Raw genomic sequence first — 19695 nt, forward strand, 5'->3', positions numbered from 1 at the left:
ACTCAATTATTCTCTTTAGCCTCGGTTGTTGAGAACGAAGGTTAGAAATAGATTTAGCTTTGGTTGGAGGCAACTAAGGTTAAAATTTGGATTTAGTCTCAGTTGGAAACAATGGAGGCTAAAATTTTGATTTGGCCTCATTTCGAAAAAACTGAAGCTAAAAAGGTTTTTTTAGCTACGCTTGAAGAAGCGAGGCTATAAAAGTCATTTTAGCCTCGGTTGCTAAAACTAAGGCTAAAGCCTTTAGCCACGGGGGTTTCAACTTCAGTTTGGATAATTGAGGCAAAACTGAGGCTAAAAGCTTTAGCCTCACTTTTTAACCTTTTTAGCCATAGTTTTGAACCAAGGCTAAAGCCCACTTTTCTTGTAGTGTATATAAGATTGTTTGTGTTTGGATGTACATAGTTTGTATTTATATGGTTTTTTTTTTCCATTTTTTTAAAAGGTGGATAGTAGCCACTATTCCATTAGTCATAGAAAATTACAAATCTTCGGGTGGGACCCGACAAAAAGAAACAGTCCCCACCTATCATAAAAGCCTATTGAAGATCTACAAATTGTACAGGGGAGGCTGATCAGGGCTGAAGGCAACCATCCCAAGAAGAAAAACAAGCAGATAGCAAACATGAGGATACTACTTGCCCACCGGGGATCTCTTAACAGTCTCAAGACAACCTTATCTTAAAAAATGAGGCCGTGAATCGTCTCAGGAAGGCTATCCAGTCTATTGATCACCGAGTCTTCTTGAATGTTACTTCCTTGACAAGTCATCCAGTCAGTCGGACCATTCCCTCCCCTTAGAATGAGCATGAGCGAGGAGGAGCAAACCTGCCTCAACTTGTATTTGTATGGATGTACATAGTTTGTGTTTAGATGGATGTGAATGTGAATATGATGAAATATATTATAACAGGTGTATATCAGGAAGAATATGATGAAATATATTGTAACAGCTATATAACAGGAATTTTTGCCTGAAATTTTTTTTTTTTAAAAAAGAGACTTTTACCTACGAAATATTTTGTAGGTAAAAGTTTTCCACACCTAAAAGTTTCAACCACATTTTTACCTACGAAAAATATAGTAGGTAAACGTTTTTACCTACCAAAAGTTTCGTAGGGAAAAGTTCGGACAATATTTTTTACCTACGAACAATTTCGTAGGTACAAGTTTCGTGAAACATTTTTGCCTACAAACAAATTCGTTGGTAAAAGCTTTTTATTTATTTTTTACCTAAGAAAAAATTCGTCGATAAAAGTCTTGCTATTGCCACCATTTTCAGCGGTAAAAGCCTTTACCCTCGGTCTTTAACGACCAATTTACTGACGAAAAAATTCGTCGGTAAAACTTATTACCTACGAAAAGCTATTATTTAGCGACGAATTTTTTCGTCGGTAAAAGTGGATTTTCTTGTAGTGGCCCTGTATTTTGAGGGGAGGATTTTCTGGGCAGGCTCCCACACCAAATAGTAGTACGACGAGATAGAGCCCTATCCCTATCTCTCCTTCTAGTGGGCGACCTTCCCCTCATCTCATCCTCTTAAAACTCATTCCATTTCTCAATGAGGAATTTTATGATCTTCCGAAGGCCTATCCAGACGCAATCCAACCTCCGCCAAGGGGAATTTTCCATGTCTCATGCCTTAAAAGAAAGTTGAAATTTTGACGGCGGCTATCTACTACAACTCTATTAGTTTTTAGGGATGTTGGGTTGGTTAATCTTTACCCGGGGAGGATTTGGATAGATGACTAATCAAGGGTAATAATTAGGCCATGGCCAAAGTGTTAATTCAGTGGGTTGGTTTGTTTGTCAGAGGAAGTAAAAATGTGGGAATTATGGCCAAAGATTTAATAGCAGTTTCTGGATTCTTGACCCTGAGGGCAAGGTCATTTTGAAAATGGGTGAATTGTAATGATTGTTATACACATAGGAGTCATGTTGTTTGCCTTCTTTGTTATGTTTGGGGAATATCTTTGGGTAGTAGTTATTTTGGAGTTACCTTAGATGTGTGAATTGTTTTGGGATTATTCCTTTGGTAGTTGCTTGATTTAGAGGGAGTCTTGGGTGTTTTCTCATGTTGGCAAAGTAGGGATGTTTGGTATTAGTTGTAATCCTTTGTTTTGTCAATGAAGATTAACCTTGTTTCCAACCAAAGGGATGAGAACTCTCTCCATTGAGTTCAATGGTTTCAATCTCTCTTTGATGAGATTGGTTGTTCACTTTTTCTTAAATCACACTTGTAATCACCATAATAGGCATGAAACAATTCTAGACTTTTTGATTCTCTGAGTGGAGGCTTTGGCAGGCACTGCAGCACTTGGTGCGATGGTGCTGGTAGGCACTGTTTTTGGCTGGTGGTGCTGGTAGATGCAGCAGTGTGATGTAGAGCGGATCGCGGACAGTTACATAGCCAAGATGGATCAGAAAAGGCCCGGTCGACGACAAAAGTGATCCAAACCATCGAACCTTAAATCGGGCATATCTTGCAATCCGGAATGAGTTATCTGACGTAAAATATATGATTTTGGGGTAGAACGAGCTACTGAAGCCAACCAACCCTGCTATGCTGGGTTATGCAGCCCGGAATTGCGAAAAACCCCTGGATCGATGGTCATTTCCCTGTTTTAATTTCATTTTTACTATAAATAGTAAGTTTTAGTTTGATTATAACTCTTCATCCGTCGGGCTTTAAGAGTTGCGCCCAACGTGAAAAGAGCTTAGAATAATTAGGAGAACGGTTTGGTGAAGCCAAATAGGACACTTACTATTTTGCCGAAAACCTTGCGCACTAGTAGACATCACGACTGTCTATAAATAGTAAGTTTACTATTTATAGTAAGTCACGGATTCTAGGAGTTTGAGTTGTAGTTTGATTCTGATTTCTTTCCCATTGCTTGGTACCCCTATTTAAAGGGTTGTGAACTCGTTTTTATTAATGAATTAATCAATTTCGAATTTCTTAGAATTTATTTCTATTTTCTACTTTCTTTCCTCGTGGATTCGAGAAGTCTCTGTGAGGAGTCCAGAGAAGCTTTGTGGATTCGGAGTAGTTATCCTCATCACGTTCATCCCTGCGTCATAGTGCTAGCCAGCTGCTACTGTCTGATGTGAGAATGTTGGCCAATGTTGCTGCTAGATGCAGCGGCTAAGCTAGTGGCAGTGCTGATTGGAGGTGTTGAAAGTGAAGGAAGAAAGAGCAGAAAGAAATGAAAGAGAACAAAGTAGAGGAAAGAAAAAGAGAAGAAAGGAGCAAAAAAGAAGGAACTAGGGTTAAGATAACCCCAGCTCTGATACAATACAGTTTTGGAGAAAATTGTTTTCAGGGAGAGAATTACTCCCTGATCTCTTTTATTAAGAAAACTCCCATTACAAATAAAATGGTGTGCCAAGGGAAGACGGAAGTACATATACACATTAACACACAAAATAAACTCAAAACTAACACATTGGCTTCAAGAAACGAAATTACTGAATCCTGCAAGCTCATCAGGTCCCGAGTTAGAAATAAAATGTATATGGACATTGTGTCTTTACAAACATTAGACTTTTTGTAAGCTTTGATTGAACCATCACCCGTTGGAGCGTGAAGCTGAGTGCTTGGTTGGCTCACTCACCTAGCTTCAGTACTAGAGATGGTAATCTCATTGGTAGAGCTGGTTATAGCACCGGCTGAAGCTTTATCTAATCCAACCACAGCCCTTGCCACGAAAAATCCTGGTTGTGTAGGCTGTGGAAGATTCACATTTTCACTTCCCAGCATGACAACAACCGTCGACATGGTGGGCCTATCTGCTGCATCTTCTTGAACACATAATAGTCCGATGTGGATCCATCTGAACACTTCATTTTTCGGACATTTCTCCACTAAAAAAGGATCAACCATCTCCATAGCTCTTCCATCACACCATAATCTCCATGTCTGCAATAGTGTTATATCTTAATACTATGTTCGTCATCAGAAAACTTGAAGGGAAAAAAGTTCAATGAAGCAAGAGAGAAACCAACATAAGTGAGGAGACTCTGAGCATGTTCAGGGAGATTGAGACTGGTGTTTCTTTTTCCGCTTACAATCTCTAGCAGTAGAACTCCAAAGCTATACACATCAGACTTAACAGAAAATAACCCTCCCATTGCATACTCTGGTGCCATGTATCCACTGCCAAAATAAAATGATCATAAAAGACTAGAAGCATTAACTTTGTGTTTGGATGCACTATCAAATTGAATTGCAATTACTAATCTAGTGAAGTAGAAATAACCATACTGAACTTTATAATTCATGTTCGGATCTGGGTCCAAATTGCAATTACTTTAAAATTAAATGTAATTCGAGTACTAATGATCCATTATGAATGCTGGGTAACATCATTAATCTTTGTCTGTCATTCTTGACTAAACTGAATTTTCATGAGTAAATTCAGTTGTGCATCCAAACACAGCCTAGAATGTCCAAGCATTATCTTGAATAGAGAAACTCTAAGCCGAGCAGCAGGAAGCTCACATATTTTCACAATGATCACTCAGCCACTCACCTCGGGCCCACAAAGTGTCCCTACACATGGATGGATTGCTTCTCATGCAACTAGGCAAGGTTTTCATTGTAATAAGGCATGCATTTCTGAAGTAAAACATGGAAGTGAACTTACTATGTTCCAACCACTCTATTGGTATTGACCTCACTTTGATTTCCTCCGAAAATCCTGGCCATTCCAAAGTCAGATATCTTTGGGTTCATGTCATTGTCCAGAAGAACGTTGCTAGCTTTCATATCCCTGTGAATGATTCTGAGCCTCGAGTCCTCATGGAGATAGAGAAGGCCCCGTGCAATTCCACCTACGATAGTATGGCGTCTTTCCCAGTCTAATTCTACCTTCTTGATTGGATCTGCCATCAAGAGAAAATACAGAAATGTATAAACTATTTCTGGTTATTTTAGGCTGTATATCTCAGAAAGAAGTTGGGTTGGCAACAAAACGGTTTGGGATCAGCCTAAGGCCAGTGTGTTTATTAAATGGGCGGATTGTCTGGCCCAAGGCCAACCGATGCAATTGATCAACGGACCTGCATCCGGTTCAGACTCAGTCCCCATTAAAGAATGCTGATCGGCGTCAATAGAAGTCGCACCAATAGTTAGTTCTGTGCAAAAGAAAAGCGTCCAGATAATAGAAACTACAAGTATCCGTGGGGCTTGGCCTCCACTCTCTCCGCCAACACCATTGGTGCGTCCAAAGCACGTGTGCAACTTCTGGTGAGGGTCTCTATAAGCACGTGTGGAACTTCTGGTGAGGGTCTCTATAAGCACGTGTGCAACTTCTGGTGAGAGTCTCTATGAAGGGCTAGACTGGCTCTCCAACAATATCGCTAACAAGGCGTGAGCAGTTATGAATTCTGTTAGTGTTTTGTTTGGATTGCAGGCGTAAATGTCATCTGAGCTTTTTTTTTAATGTAAGGGAATTGTGGTTGTGATGAAATTGGAGGACCCCCTTTTCTTCCCCTTCCCTCACTTGGGTTGTTTTGTAATAGAAGGATGATTGCATGCTGCTACATTAGTGCAATTCATCAGGTGGAGTTGGATCTTTGTGTAGCTAATCCTTTTGGCTGTAACAGAGAATACTAGTTTGGTTACCGTAGAAAAACAAAAATAATAAAAAAAATATTAATAATAAATAAATAAAGAAGTATCCGTGGGGCTAAATCCATATATGTGGTGGTTGGTATCAGCGTTTGGTGTGGGTGTTTGAGGTATTCCATCTACTTGGATACCATGGAATAATTGGATCCAACCAGTATACATGACCCTTGTGCAGGAGTGGCGATTGGGAAGGCCACCAGCTCAGGTGACTTGAGAAATTTCACAATTACTTCCAACTATTTTTTTTTAAATTCCAGAAAGGAGGACCATGCCCCTATAATTTTGAATATATGAAGAGGGGATGTACAAAAACACAGATTCAGATGGGCTGCACAAAATCTGTCCTTATCCATCGTATATCCTAAAAGGAAAAAAGGAACAAAAAAGGAACAAAAGAAAAGGCATACGACATCCTGTGGCCCTCAAGCCGGCCATTCCTACTAACGGAATAGCAAACCCCTGCACCCCCCGAAGCCGGGATTGGAAGCAGCAACCTCAGAGACCAACAGTCCACTCCTCATCCTGAGAGCCAAGAAACCCACAAAACACATCAAGCAACCCCAAGGCCATAAAGCCAGCACAGCAGCCCCTCCAAATGATCATTCTTCCGACTTCTCTTATGAACCAGTAGCATGCATTGTTTGGGGTACAAATTTTAGTTAATTCCTATCATTTCCTATTGGACTAAAATGAATTTTGGAGATTCAATTCATCAGTGTAACCCAATGCGGCACGTATAGTGTGTGTTTCTGAGTTTGTGGATTTTACAGAACTCAAGTGAAGAACGGACCATACCGAAGAGAAAGACGTCAAGGCTGGTGTTGGGCATGTATTCATAGACAAGCAGCTTTTCTCCTCTCTCCATACAACAATATAAGAGCCTCACTAGATTCCTGTGCTGTAGTCTGGCAATCAAGGTAACTTCATTCTTTAACTCCTCTAACCCTTGCCCTGAACACCTTGAAAGCCTCTTAACTGCTATTTCCTTCCCATCAGGGAGCAAGCCCTGGAAATAATCCCATGCAATAGTTATTATTTTAGACAACAAATTCGTTTTCAGTTTGGATGAATGGGCCATGGTTCAATGATCTGATTGAACCGGCACAGGAACATGCTGGAAATCCTCCATATTGGAAGATCCTAGATCTCCATTGGGACTTTTTCTGTTTGATCGTTGACTCTTTCTTTATAGATTCACTGACGGTTCTGTGGATACTCCATCCACAATGGGGAGCAAACATCATAATTTTGATCATTAAACCATGGACCTCATTTGAACAAACTGAAATATGTAAGGTACTGTGCAATGTTTGGCATTAGCATTGTATTTAATACACTGTTCCAATTACTCCAAGGTTGAAAGTATCATTACCTTGTAGACAGGGCCAAATCCACCTTGTCCAAGCTTATTTCCTTCTGCGAAATCATTTGTAGCTGATTGTATTGTGGCTAAGTCAATCATAGGTAGTTCTTGAGTATGCACTTCATCTTGTCCATCCAAGAACTCTGGATCGAATGGAGAACCCAAACCGTGTAACAGACCTAGATTGTTTTTCTCTTCCCCTGGATGAAAGTTTATAATATGTTTTAGTACATCTTTTGATAGTCCATCACTTGGCCAATCGATGGGACCTGTGGATACATTTCTAATGGTCCTTCACTTGGCCTTTAAAAAAACAAAACAGGTGGAATCAGCCCAACTGTATTTTATTGCCAAAAGGAAATATGCAGCCATGTACTTCGGGTATGCTCCACAAAACAACGGGCCTCACCAATCATATATATAGCAATTATACAACCACGCCGAAAGAAACCCATAATGGGAAAAAAAAAAAAAAAAAAAAAGAAGAAGAAGAAAGAAGAGGATCAAACTCCGACAAGCTACACCCTAACGTAATAAGTGCATATTAAAGAGGAGAGGAGAAGGTGATTGCCTTCTTCCTCTTTGATAATCCTTACATCTATAAAGAGTACTAAAAGTAAAAATGTTATTGAGAATAATAAATGAATTGTTGTTTCCACGTACTTGATGTGCCTTATAAAAGCACGACTTTCACTACTCTTAATTCCACTCGAAGGGGAAGACTACTCTTCCAAAATACTAAAACTTACTAAAAATTAATAAAGATATCTAAATCAATTCAAACATGTTCAGAAACGACTTCGAGATAACACGGTATGCTAAAAACCCAAAATAGAAAGAAAAATAGCAATTACATAATTACTAAAATTAGTAAGCTTATATAAAGTAGATCTTTGAGCTTCTCTGACTTTGTGAGTTGGCACATAAAAGAGGGACGAGGATTGCCGGCCACTGGAAGCTAAGTGGGGCCCACTGACCCTGTCCAAACACTAAAGGAAAATGTGGGTTAGGAGACATCTCCGTTGAAACCTTCCTGGACCTTCGGTGATGTTTATACGCCATCAAGTCACTCAACTTCGACGAACCGAAAGCAGAACGATATTAGCCTCATTCAAAACTTCTATGCCCCACGAATGTTCAAACGGTGGATGTCCAATCCTCACGGATGGCCATTACCGTTATGGCCTTAGTATTTTGCATGATGTTGGCCGTGTTAGTAGGATCTGGCATTGGGACGTCCTCTGTCACGTGATATTTCAGCTGGGTGGGCCATAATTAAACAGCCAACGATGATGTAAGGGCATGTGCAGTTTAAGTAAAACGTCAACATTCACGGGACACACAGACGAGATCAGAACCGTTCATTTAATAGAGGTAAGTAGTATCAGGCAGGCCAGATACAAGTATTACACTGTTTGTGGGATTGAAATACTTTAGGTAAGCCGGAAATGGCTAATTTTCAGCGAGAGAGAGTTCATTGATTATATTATTTTGATGATCTAATCTTGGTAACTTTGGTTGGGGCCCAACAAATATAGGCATCCCGGGGGATGTACTGTTCTGATCGTCATCCACATCTGCCACGTGTACAGTACACAACACTGCGGCGAAGGATGGAGATTGGATATCTTCCGGACGCGGATTTTCTGCAAAAGGATTTCGCAGGAAGTTCCTGCGAAACCTAGGTGGGACCCACCGTGATGTTTGTGAGAAATCTACCCCATTCATCCATTTTTTTAGATCATTTTAGAATATAGAACCAAAAATGACCCGGATTGAATACACAAGTGGGCCGCACCAAAGGAAAAGGTGCGTAGGGAAATTCCTACCGTTGAAACCTCCCTGGGGTTGAAAGTGATGTTTACATGCCATCCATACCGTTCCTAACGTCATTGTACTGACATGAACTGAAAACACAAATATTAGTCTGGTTCAAAACTTATGTGGCCCCACGAATTTTTCAACTGTGGACGTTCAATACTCACCTTTTCGGTCCACTTGAGTAATGAATCCGGGATTTTTTTAATTCCAAGACCTAAAATGATCTCAAAAAATGGATGGAAGGGGTGGATTTCTCACAAACATCACGGTGGGCCCCACCTAGGTCTGGTTCCGGGCTTTCTCAGGAAATCCAACATTGGGAGATATTGCTTTATTGAGCGCGACTTGGCTGCCGCCCGGAACAAGCTACGTGAGGGCCCGTTTGGCCGGGTGGATTGGAAGGGATTGAATGGTATTAGGGTGGATGGCATGGATTTCTAGGTAATGAGGGTGTTGTCAGTGGATTATCTTGAGATCTATGGGATTGCTCTATCCCTGGATTGCTATATCCGGTTTGTTTGGCACGCCCGGCCAATTCAGGGATTAAACCTTCCCATCCCTTCCAATTCCTCAAACCAAACACGTCCCAGGTAAATTTGAACGGATTAGGGTGGATTGATTGGGATTTAAAGGTAATGATGGTGTTGTCGGTGGATTGTCTTAAGATCCATGGGATTGGTCACTGACTCTTTTTGGCACGCCCGGCCAATCCCGGGATTTAACTTGCAATCCCTTTCAATACCATCCAATCCCTTCCAATCCGCCCGGCCAAACGGGCCCTGAGTGAGACACTGACCGTGGGACCTACCTCAATGTTTTTTTTGTTTTTTTTTTTTAAAAAAATTATTTATACCTCAATGTATTCATTGTATATCCACACCGTTCATCATTTTTGAGCTTATTTTAGGATAGGTTCTCTAAAACAAAGCAGATACAAGTTTCAATTGGACAACAAGGCAAAAAACACTAATCATTGAACGCCTACCTTTAAAAACTTTCTGCATCCACTCTAATGTTAATTAACCATCCAACTGTTGATAAGGCCGCATAGATGTCGATGAATGGAAAAAAAAAAAAAAAAAAAATCGGTTTCATCCAAAACTTTTGTGGTTCATAAACGATTTTTAATAGCCAATAACTACTGTTTCCTACGGTATCACCGCATGAAATTTGTATTTACTTTTGTTCGGGACAGTGGCTTAAAATAAGCTGAAAAAACAGATGACTGGCGTGGATATACAATGAATACTACGAGGTGGTCCCTTACGGTTAGATCTAGAGTCTCATCCCCACACATGGTTTACTGGGATTTCGGTGTTACCTTTGTACAATTTCTTAATCGCCCGAAGATAGAAGTAGATACAAGACCCAAAGAGAGCCAACCCTGAAACCGCTGCTACAGTACCAACGATCACCTTCCAGCGGTTATCTGTAGCAAGGGCAAACCATTTCTCATTTTTATCGCAATGCGCAAGAATTAATATATATCTAATATTCTCATCGATTCTACACCGTAATGTTCACATACAACCCCTAGCATGTGTACTTTAGATTCGACCCAGCTAATGTGAACATGCAAAATATGGGCCCCACCATGATGATCAACTGAAGCAGAAATCAGGTTGGTCTACATGTGCATGTTGAATGAGACCATTCGACGGTATGATTTACATTGGTCATAGTTTTTGCATGGGTGGGCCACCTTAGAAGTGGATATTTTGCACCAGTTGATAATCCGTTGGAGAATCTTTCGGATGGTTTAGATGTCCTGCAGATCAGTCCTGTCCAGTTTTGTGATGGGAGTGGGAAATAGTTTATAAAATACATGAACGGCTGAAAAGCATTTACAGGTTTGTTTAACCGTGTGTGTGTGTGTATAATTGGGCTTGTGAGGGATCCGTCCAAAAAAGAAAAGGGCTTGTGAGGTATCATGGGTGCCATCACGTGGACCGTCTGTGCCCATAACATGCATATATACATAGGTGCGCACAAGTGCTCATGTAAGAAGTTGCCATGGCCATTCCTCCAGCAATGGACGCGAATTGCGTCCTACCCCCGCCCTGCCAGCGATCCTTCCGGGCAGGGCTCTGTGGGGCCCACCGTGATGTAAGTCTTTTATCCACGATGTTCATCATTTTTATTAGATAATTTTAAGGTATTAGCCAAAAAGTGAGGAAGGCCTGGGGCTTAATTGGACAGCAAAGTGGGGATGAAACGTCTATCATTAAAAAGTTATTGAGAACAGGAGAAGTTTCGGATCAAGCTGACATTTGTGTTTTCACCCCATCCACATTTACATGACCTTATGAAAAAGCTGGATTGTATAAAAAAAAACAAAAAAAACAAAAAAATTAAACACCATGATGGCCCTTAGAAAGGTTTCAACGGGGGGTGTCATTATCACCGCAGTTGTGGTCCATTGGAACTGTGGACGTACTCCATTTTTAATTAGGTCATACCTTAAAATGATACTAGAAAAGAGATTGACTGTGGAGGCAATCCGCGTCCCACGTACGGTCAACCTAATCTATGGACGGCAATGACTATTGGCAACTGAGTTTCTTTCAGGCTGGAACTTTGAACTTGTCCAACTGTGACGTGGCATCATGCAGAAGACACGAAACAAGGGGTTTGCGAACACCACGCGCGATGTGGAAAAACACGCTGGCACAAGTGCCAGTATGCGACAGGTAGGTAAGGATGGATGGGCGCGGATTAGGTACTACCCGGACGCGGATTGCGTACTACCCCCACCCGTCCCTAGCTCCGAACGTGCAGTTCACCGTGATGTATCTGTAAATCCAAACCGTCCATCCCTTTTCTCAGATTATTTTAAGGCACGAACACAAAAATGAGGCATATCCAACGCTCGAATGGACCACACGAAATAGTAAGCTTGGTTGCAGTAAAATGCAAAAAGCACTAAATGCTAGAATCATCGGTGGTGTGGCCCATTTGATCGTTGGATCTGCTTCATTTAATATTAATACCTTAAAATAATCTAATAAAAGGGATAGACGGTTTGGATGTACAGATACATCACGGTAGGCCTACCCACGGAACTGCCCATTCGGAGCTGGGACGGGCAGGGGTAGTACGCAATCCTCGTCCGTACTACCCCGCTGGTTCCGGAAACGGATTGGCTACTCCCCCATTGGCTGGTGGTCGGTGCTCTATGGGTCCCACCACGAATTGTATTTCATCCATGCCGTCCATCTATTTTCCCATATTATTTTATGGCATGGAAAAAAATGAGGTATCTAAAATTCTCAAGTGGACTACATTACAGGAAACAGTGTTGAATGAGCGTCCAACATTAAAAACCTTTTGGGGGCCATAAAAGTTTTGGATCAAGCAGTAAAGTAGGCCTTAGGAGGATGTTAATGAGGGATATCCAATACTATTGTTTTACTTTGGTGTGGTCCACCTAAGAATTATATACCTCTAATTTTTGGGATCAAGCCTTAAAATGATCTTTACAATTTGATGAACAGAATGGATGAAACACATACATAACTGTAGGGCCCACAGAGCACCGACCACCACCTACGGGGCTGGTGGCAGGGGAAGTAGTCAATCCGTTTCTGCCTGTTCCGAGCTCTGGACGGGCTGGGCTCCAAAGGACCAGCGTGATTTATGGATTTCATCCACACCGTCCATCCAGTTTTCCAAATAATTTTAGATGATGAAACCACAAATAAGAAAGATCCAAGTTTCAAGTGGACTACACAAAGGGGACTAATTTATTACCGTTGAAAAGTTATCAAAGACCGCAGAAGTTTTGGATCAAAATGATATTTGTGTTTTCACTTCATCCATGTGGATACGACCATATCAACGGGTTAGATGGCAAATAACAACATGGTCAATGGTGGGCGTCATTAGCTCCAGTGCTTCTCGTGGTGTGGTCCACTTGAGCCTTGGATCTGTCTTATTTTAACAATAATAATATAAAATGATATGAAAAAAATTAGATGGACTGTGTAGATAAAATTCATACGTAACGGTGGCACCTTGGTGGCCCTCGAAGTTGGCTGACCTGTTTGTCGGGTTTAGAACAAGCGGGGTAGCACCTAATCCGCGCTTTAGACTGACCTGTTTGTCGGGTTTAAAATGCTTAAATAAAATAAAATAAAATAAAATAAGATAGGATGAAGAGGAAGCTCGAGAATCCCGATTCAGACGGAAGCGGATTGGCTGGTGTACCGCACGCCGCGATCTGGCTGCTGTGGGTATGCGTCGTGCAAATACTAGCCCTGCGACTTCCCGAACTCCCAGTTGTACGAACGGTTTAAATGATAAGAAACTTACATGCCCCAAAATGATGTATTTATTATATCCACACGGTTCATTTATTTTATGAGATCATTTTAGAGCACGATAACAAAAACTATTCATATACAAAACTTAAGTGGACCACAATACAAATATCAGTAGGACAATGATTCCCATTATTAAAACATTCCTAGGGCCTACCATAGTATTTATTTTCCATCTAATATGTTCATATGGTCACACAGATCTAAATAAAGAGAGAAAAAATTAACATATTAATCTAAAACTTCTATGACCCCGGTAGGGTTTCAATGGCAAACGTTCAATCACAAAGCTTTTTGCAGTGTGATCCATTGATCTTTATTTGTCCTATTTTTCGGTTCAACCCATAGGACTAGTTCGCAAATTGAATGGACGGTTGTGATATAACACATACCTCATGATGGTATCCATGGAACCTGGTGCCAACAACAAATAAGCCCATGGTAAGTGGTGGCTGGTACACCAGCCAATCCACTTCCGGTTCATACTATATCCATGTAGAGAGGGACAGAAAGCGGATTGGCTGGTGCACCACACGCCACCCATCTCACCAGTGTGTTGACGTTAGCAAGTCATGTTACCGGTGTGTTGACAACACGGCAAAAAGTTGCAGGGGATTGAATGTCTACCATTGAAATCATTTTGGGGTCACAGAAGTTTTGGATGAATATGATATTTGTTTTTCATCTTTTTCCAGTTATGTGTGACCTTATTAATAGATTGGATAGAAAATAAACCATACCATGGGTCCTACTAATGTCTTAATCATAAGAATCACTGTCCCACTGCTATTTGGGGTGGTCGGTCAAACAATCATTCACTCCAAAAGCTTAAGCTATCAGAGTGTGGTATATCAATGTATATTAAGAGATTTTATCACTTTAATAGGGTCTACTTAAGCTTTGGATATGACTCATTTTTAGGCTCTCTGGTCCACTGAATTAACGGGTTGATATAAGAAATATTATATCATTTTGGAGCCCATATAACTTGATCTCATTTGAACAATTCGTACAGCTTCAAGCTCCAGTACGTCTTCGTGCAACATGTACCCACACCAGCTAGGTCAGTGGTGTATGGTACACCAGCCACCCACCAATCCATTTCCTATTTTTTTAAGATAGATCAAAACATACGCTGATGCATGACTATAAGTCTTTTTATTTTATTGTTCCCGTCTAGATGGACATTGACAATGCTTTCTTTCTTTCTTGGTTAACCAAGGGTGTGCAAAACCTGGATGGTCATGCTCATGAGACAGGCTACCTTTTGAATCAACGCTTAACAGATGGTCGGTTTCAATGCATGTGTGGCCATGACTAATGGTTGGACTACCGACTTGGGGACCCCGACGGGCTCATTTGGTGCTGAGTTGAGTTGTGACTCAACCAAGTTGGAGGTATAAATCAACTTGACTCGGCTGATCCTCGAATGACATGCCCTAAACCCTAAATTCTTATAAATTCTTATAAGTGACAATAGCGAAGTTCTTAGAAACGATGCTTACCAGCAGTAGTAGTTGGAGGTGATGGAGCGGCTGGTGTAACTGCAGCCGAAGATTCATAAAAGCGGTAGACCTCGAACCTCAAAATACAATTTGCACCAAGAACTCGCCCTCCTATCTTTCCATCACAGCACTTCGGAATCATAGAAATAGCATCTTGCAGGCATGCGTTGCAGTCGTCATTAGTTAAATCCTGGGTGCACTGCACACACCCATATATTGTCTGATTGATCGTAGAATTAGCTTCTCCAGTTGCAAACTTCCGAACCAAAGGATCGAACGCAGCCACAGAAGAAATATTCTTCATCAAACGGTTCAATGTCGATTTAAACTGTTGAGGGTCCGATGCATCCGCCACATTCCATAAAAACACATCTATAGAATTATATGTGGGATCGTATACAGATCTGAATCTACGGTCTGAGTAACGCAACGTACAGTAATCATACCATATGACTGCATCTGTCGTCATGCCGCACTTCTGTTTGATTTCTTGACTGGCCTGGTTGACGCAGGTGCTGCAGAGGTCAGTAGTGATGTCCCCTCTGCAGAGGTAGAGACCATAGGCGATTGCAGGATCGTCGCCCTTGTTGTCGTAGAAGTAGGTGTAGAAGCGAGCGTTGGAACTTAGAACGGAAAGTACCTCGTTGAGATTAGTTCCGAAGGGGCTGTTAGCAGTATAATTAGCTTTATTTGAACAGATTCGATTGATATATTGGGCATGAGAAAGGGTAGGGAAGAGTAGAAGAAGAAAGTAAGTTAGATGGAGGAGGAAATCCAACGGCTTCGATTGGAAGTTATGCATCTCTTATTTGTTGGTTTGTATGGAGAGAGAAGAGAGTATGAAATCTGAGTGCAGGGAAACTTCGGTTTAAAAACGCATTTGGCATGGACGAGGAAGTGGATTGGATGGGGTACCACACATCACCAATGTGGCTGGTGTGTTGACGTCACCAATTTCTGTGAGTCCCGTCGTGAGGTGTACATGAGTGATTTGGAAACCGTTTAGCTCGTCGTAAGTTTGAGCCCAAAAATAAGATAGGTCCAAAATTAAGTGGACCACGTATTAAAAAGCAGTGGAGGATTGAACGCCTGCCATTGAAACCCTTTTGGGGGTCATGGTAATTTTGGATCAATATGATATTTATTTTTTCTCTACATTCAGGTATTTGTGACCTTATGAATACATTGGATGGAAAGTAAACATTATGGTGGGCCTCATAAATGTTCTAACTATGAGAATTATTGTCCCCACTGCTACTTGCGATGTTGTTCACTTGAGCCTTGGAAATTACTCATTTTTGGATCAAAATCTGAAAGGATCTTGCAAAATGGATGAAAGGTGTAGATATAATAAATATATCATTTTGGGGCCATGTAACTTTGATCTCCTTTGAACTGTTCCTACAACTCGGATCTCGACCATCAGCACCAGTCTTGGCACGACACCTACCCACACCAGGTAAGTTGCTGGTGTTTGGTACACCAGCCAATCCGCTTCCATGGAGGACGTCTTGCCTATGTGTGTCCCCTCCCGTTCTTTCTGCATGTGATGTCAAACAGGACCCACATGAATAGACCATCGAATTAATGGTTTATTATTATTATTATTATTATTATTATTATTATTATTATTATTATTATTATTTTACCAAAACCGCCCCATCCTATTAGGGCTGTCGACGGACAGGCTTGTGGTTGGTCTTGCCCAGGATTTTGAACTAGGCCCTATTAAAAATTCTAATTTTGCAGGTTCAGCCCGCCCATTGACACCCCTACATCCTAGAGTCTTTACATGTTTTTGCCGACCATTTAGCTAAGCATTCTTGATACTTCATGAAAAGAGGTATGATTCTAGTGTTTGCACGGCTCATCATGCTTATACATAAAGATTGGGTGCAGGTTTGATCCAAAATGAGATGTCCCTTTCTTGTTCCTAGAAGAAAACAGTGATAGAAATTTTTATTGCGAAGATTATCCAGGAAAAAGTCTACGAAATCAAAATTGGGCAGTATGGCCATGTAAATGGGTAATGAGATTAATAATCTTGTAACAATGTGACATCCAGTCATGTATCTTCATGAACATTCATTCTCTCATAAAGCAATAATAACAGATGGTTAATAAAAGAGAAAGGTCAAAGAGATAAACGATCTTCAAATATTCCCTTAAATATATTCCTCCAAGCAGTAAGACAAGACTGCTGATCCCTTGATCCAGAAAGAAAGTAATTGTTGATCTTTTGAGATAATAATTGCCAATAATAATCTTACAGAAATGACACCTGGGTTGGAATTATCACCACAATTGAATTATTATTGCGATCTCCAAAAGGCATTAAAAAATTATATATATTCCCTAATCAGGCTATCGCCAAATATGTCTGGATTATTTGTAATTATTGGAAGGCTATCGCTAAATATTTCTAGAGTATCTCCAATTATTTACAGGTTATTGCAAATTATTTATGGACTATTGCCAATTATCTACGAGATTATCGAGTGCTAATTATTTTTGAACTATTGCCAATTATCTGCAAGATTACCGAGAGCCAATCATTTCTGGACTATTATCGATTATCTGTGTGATTATCGAGCACCGATTATTTCCGGGACCATTGCCGATTATCTGCAAGATTATCAAGTGCCAATTATTTTCGGACTATTGCCGATGATCTGCGAGATTATTGAGCGCCGGACTATTACTGATCAAGCACCAATTATTTCCGGACCATTGCCGATTATCTGTGAGATTATTGAGCTCAAATTATTTCTGAACCATTGCCAATCATTTCAAGACTATTACCGATTATATGAGAGAATATCACCGATTATTTTCAAATTTCTAAATATTATATACTCCAACAACTTGTAAGTATAAATTGTGAATATTCCAACAACTTACAAGTATAAACTGTGAATACTCCAACAACTTACGAGTATAAACAGTGAATACTCCAACAACTTATGAGTATAAATTGTGAATACTCCAACAACTTACAAGTATAAACTGTGTATACTCCAACAACTTATGAGTATAAATTATGAATACTCCAACAACTTATAAGTATAATTAAACTGTGAATACTCCAAATACTTAAGAGCTTAAACCAAGTTGTGTTTGCTCCAAATACTTGAGAGCTTAACTATGTTGTGTTCACTCCAAATACTTAAGAGCTTAAATTATGTTGTGTTTGCTCCAAATACTTAAGAGCTTAAACTGTGTTGTGTTCTCTTCAATTACTCAAGACCTTAAACTGTGTTGTGTTCACTCCAATTACTTAAGACTTTAAACTATGTTGTGTTCACTCCAATTACTTAAGAGCTTAAACTATGTTGTGTTCGCTCCAATTACTTAAGAGCTTATCTTGTATCCCCTCTAACTACTTGCGAGCTTACAATGTATATGACACCCTAATTTTACTAACCAAACTCTAAGATAGAAAATTCAACGCAAAGCACGCTAACAAGCAAAGATTAGAATGACTGAATTACTCTCATATCATATACTTCAAGTTAGAGGGAAGTGTGCAATTGAAATATAGGTTAATATGAGTTGAAAATCATTTATAATTATATAGCGGGATATAGGCAGAATTTCTCATGGTCTATGTGCTTGAAATTATGTTGTAATTGTCAATACATTACAAATATTTCAGAATTGTAAATGCATTATAATTACTTTGGAATTGTCCATACATTATCATTATTTCAGACTTATAAATGCATTAAAATGACTTTGAAATTATCAATACATTGTGATTATTTTGAAATTATCAAATACATTAGATCAAAGAAATTTGAAGCTTTGAGACGCTAACATTGGTTAACTTTGCAGGAGAGACCATTGCTCAAGGTCTTGGAATATATAGGTCATGTCTGAGAGGGCATTCCTGATTAAAGAACATTTGGCAACTTAGGGACCACCATGGCAAGAGCAGCATTAAAAGATGATTCCCTAACCACAATGCTCAAAGTAAGAGTTGTTGTGCTATTGCAGGGACCATTGTGGCCGGAGCTGCATTAAAATACGGTTCTCTGACCATGATGCTCAATGTAGGAGCCGCTAGAGCCATCATAATGGCAAGTCCCAACGGACAATGAATTGCACAAACAGTCGCAATTGAGATTGTGGAAGATAAAATCGTGGATTCGTTCATCCAAACACGTTCTATGATTGGTATCTCCCCTATTAATTGCCAAGAAGACTGTCACGTCATGATCAAACTCCATGTTGCATGTCGTAGATCGAGTCATGTCCATAGAAAGTAATGTCGCCGCTATTACCTACGTCATCAACATGAAAAGTTTCATTTTCCTCAAAATCTAGCAAGGAAGAGGGGAATTATTAATCACGAAGATGTAAATTCTCCATAATTGAGTGCCCCTTCCTCAATAGGACCATTAGCTTGGCTAGTTGGTAGGCCACTGCCCTATTTCTGTTGATTTGGAGTCATAGCTGTGGCAGTTTGCTCTCTTGGCCTCCTCAACTCCCCTAAAAGAATACAATACATGATTCAGTCATCCAACGTGTTAGAAAGCTTTACTTGGCAGATAGGTTCCTTTAAAGAAGATTTTAGACACATTCAACTAAGGGCATGAGCATGATCCTTCTCCACTATGTAATCAATCCCCTGCTCAGGCTCGCAATTCCTCATCCTTGGCGGAATAATCCAGACTCGTTAGTTCACCTAGTGATGATAGCTTACTACAAAAAGACTAATATACCCACCACTGCACCCAACAATATTAAAAGGCTTGAATTGAATGGTGGTAACTCAGAAGTAAAAAAGAGAGGCCAAGGGATATAGATAGTATGACCCAATTCTATTGCGTGGACTTGATCATGTAAATGAATGATGAGAAAGAATTTGTGTGAACAAAGGATCGATCCCCCATTTGACTTCATAAAAATCTTATTAGGATTGAGGGGGCATTTGTTGGAGAACAAAAAAATGCATAAGTCAAGATATAGTAACCCTGTTGCACAGCCGCATAACACAAAGAATGTGGCCAGGACGTTGTTTTGGAGGCAGATTGTCGAGGTCAGTCGAACACT

General features: G+C 40.2%; 2 protein-coding genes and 1 long non-coding RNA gene across 3 annotated transcripts; 1 reads left to right on the forward strand and 2 right to left on the reverse strand.

Annotated features, from left to right (window-relative positions):
• Positions 1-3301: 3301 nt before the first annotated feature.
• On the reverse strand, positions 3302-7308 carry LOC131221574 (cysteine-rich receptor-like protein kinase 10). Its single transcript, XM_058216858.1, has 5 exons — positions 7005-7308; positions 6428-6638; positions 4647-4884; positions 4006-4156; positions 3302-3919 (listed from the first exon to the last, which is right to left on the reverse strand). Exons 1-5 carry the CDS (start codon positions 7092-7094, stop codon positions 3611-3613), a joined length of 999 nt encoding a protein of 332 aa, XP_058072841.1. The 5' UTR covers positions 7095-7308; the 3' UTR covers positions 3302-3610.
• LOC131221575 (uncharacterized) lies at positions 5186-5476 on the forward strand. Its single transcript, XR_009159429.1, has 2 exons — positions 5186-5219; positions 5288-5476. It is a non-coding gene; the product is annotated as an uncharacterized LOC131221575 (long non-coding RNA).
• Positions 7309-14484: 7176 nt separating the features above from the next.
• Positions 14485-15442, reverse strand: LOC131220194 (cysteine-rich receptor-like protein kinase 25). The gene has a single exon (XM_058215156.1). It carries the CDS (start codon positions 15440-15442, stop codon positions 14624-14626), a length of 819 nt encoding a protein of 272 aa, XP_058071139.1. The 3' UTR covers positions 14485-14623.
• Positions 15443-19695: the final 4253 nt, after the last annotated feature.

This window comes from Magnolia sinica, chromosome 12 (assembly GCF_029962835.1).
Source record: "Magnolia sinica isolate HGM2019 chromosome 12, MsV1, whole genome shotgun sequence".
Classification (NCBI taxonomy): Eukaryota; Viridiplantae; Streptophyta; class Magnoliopsida; order Magnoliales; family Magnoliaceae; genus Magnolia; species Magnolia sinica.

Coding starts and splice junctions, on each gene's coding strand:
- LOC131221574 (XM_058216858.1), bottom strand. CDS start 7,094: ATGATTGACTTAGCCACAATACAATCAGCTACAAATGATTTCGCAGAA. Junction 4,885..6,427: donor CCTTGACGTCTTTCTCTTCG/GTATGGTCCGTT, acceptor TCTTGATGGCAG/ATCCAATCAAGAAGGTAGAA. Junction 4,157..4,646: donor AATAGAGTGGTTGGAACATA/GTAAGTTCACTT, acceptor TTATTTTGGCAG/TGGATACATGGCACCAGAGT.
- LOC131220194 (XM_058215156.1), bottom strand. CDS start 15,442: ATGCATAACTTCCAATCGAAGCCGTTGGATTTCCTCCTCCATCTAACT.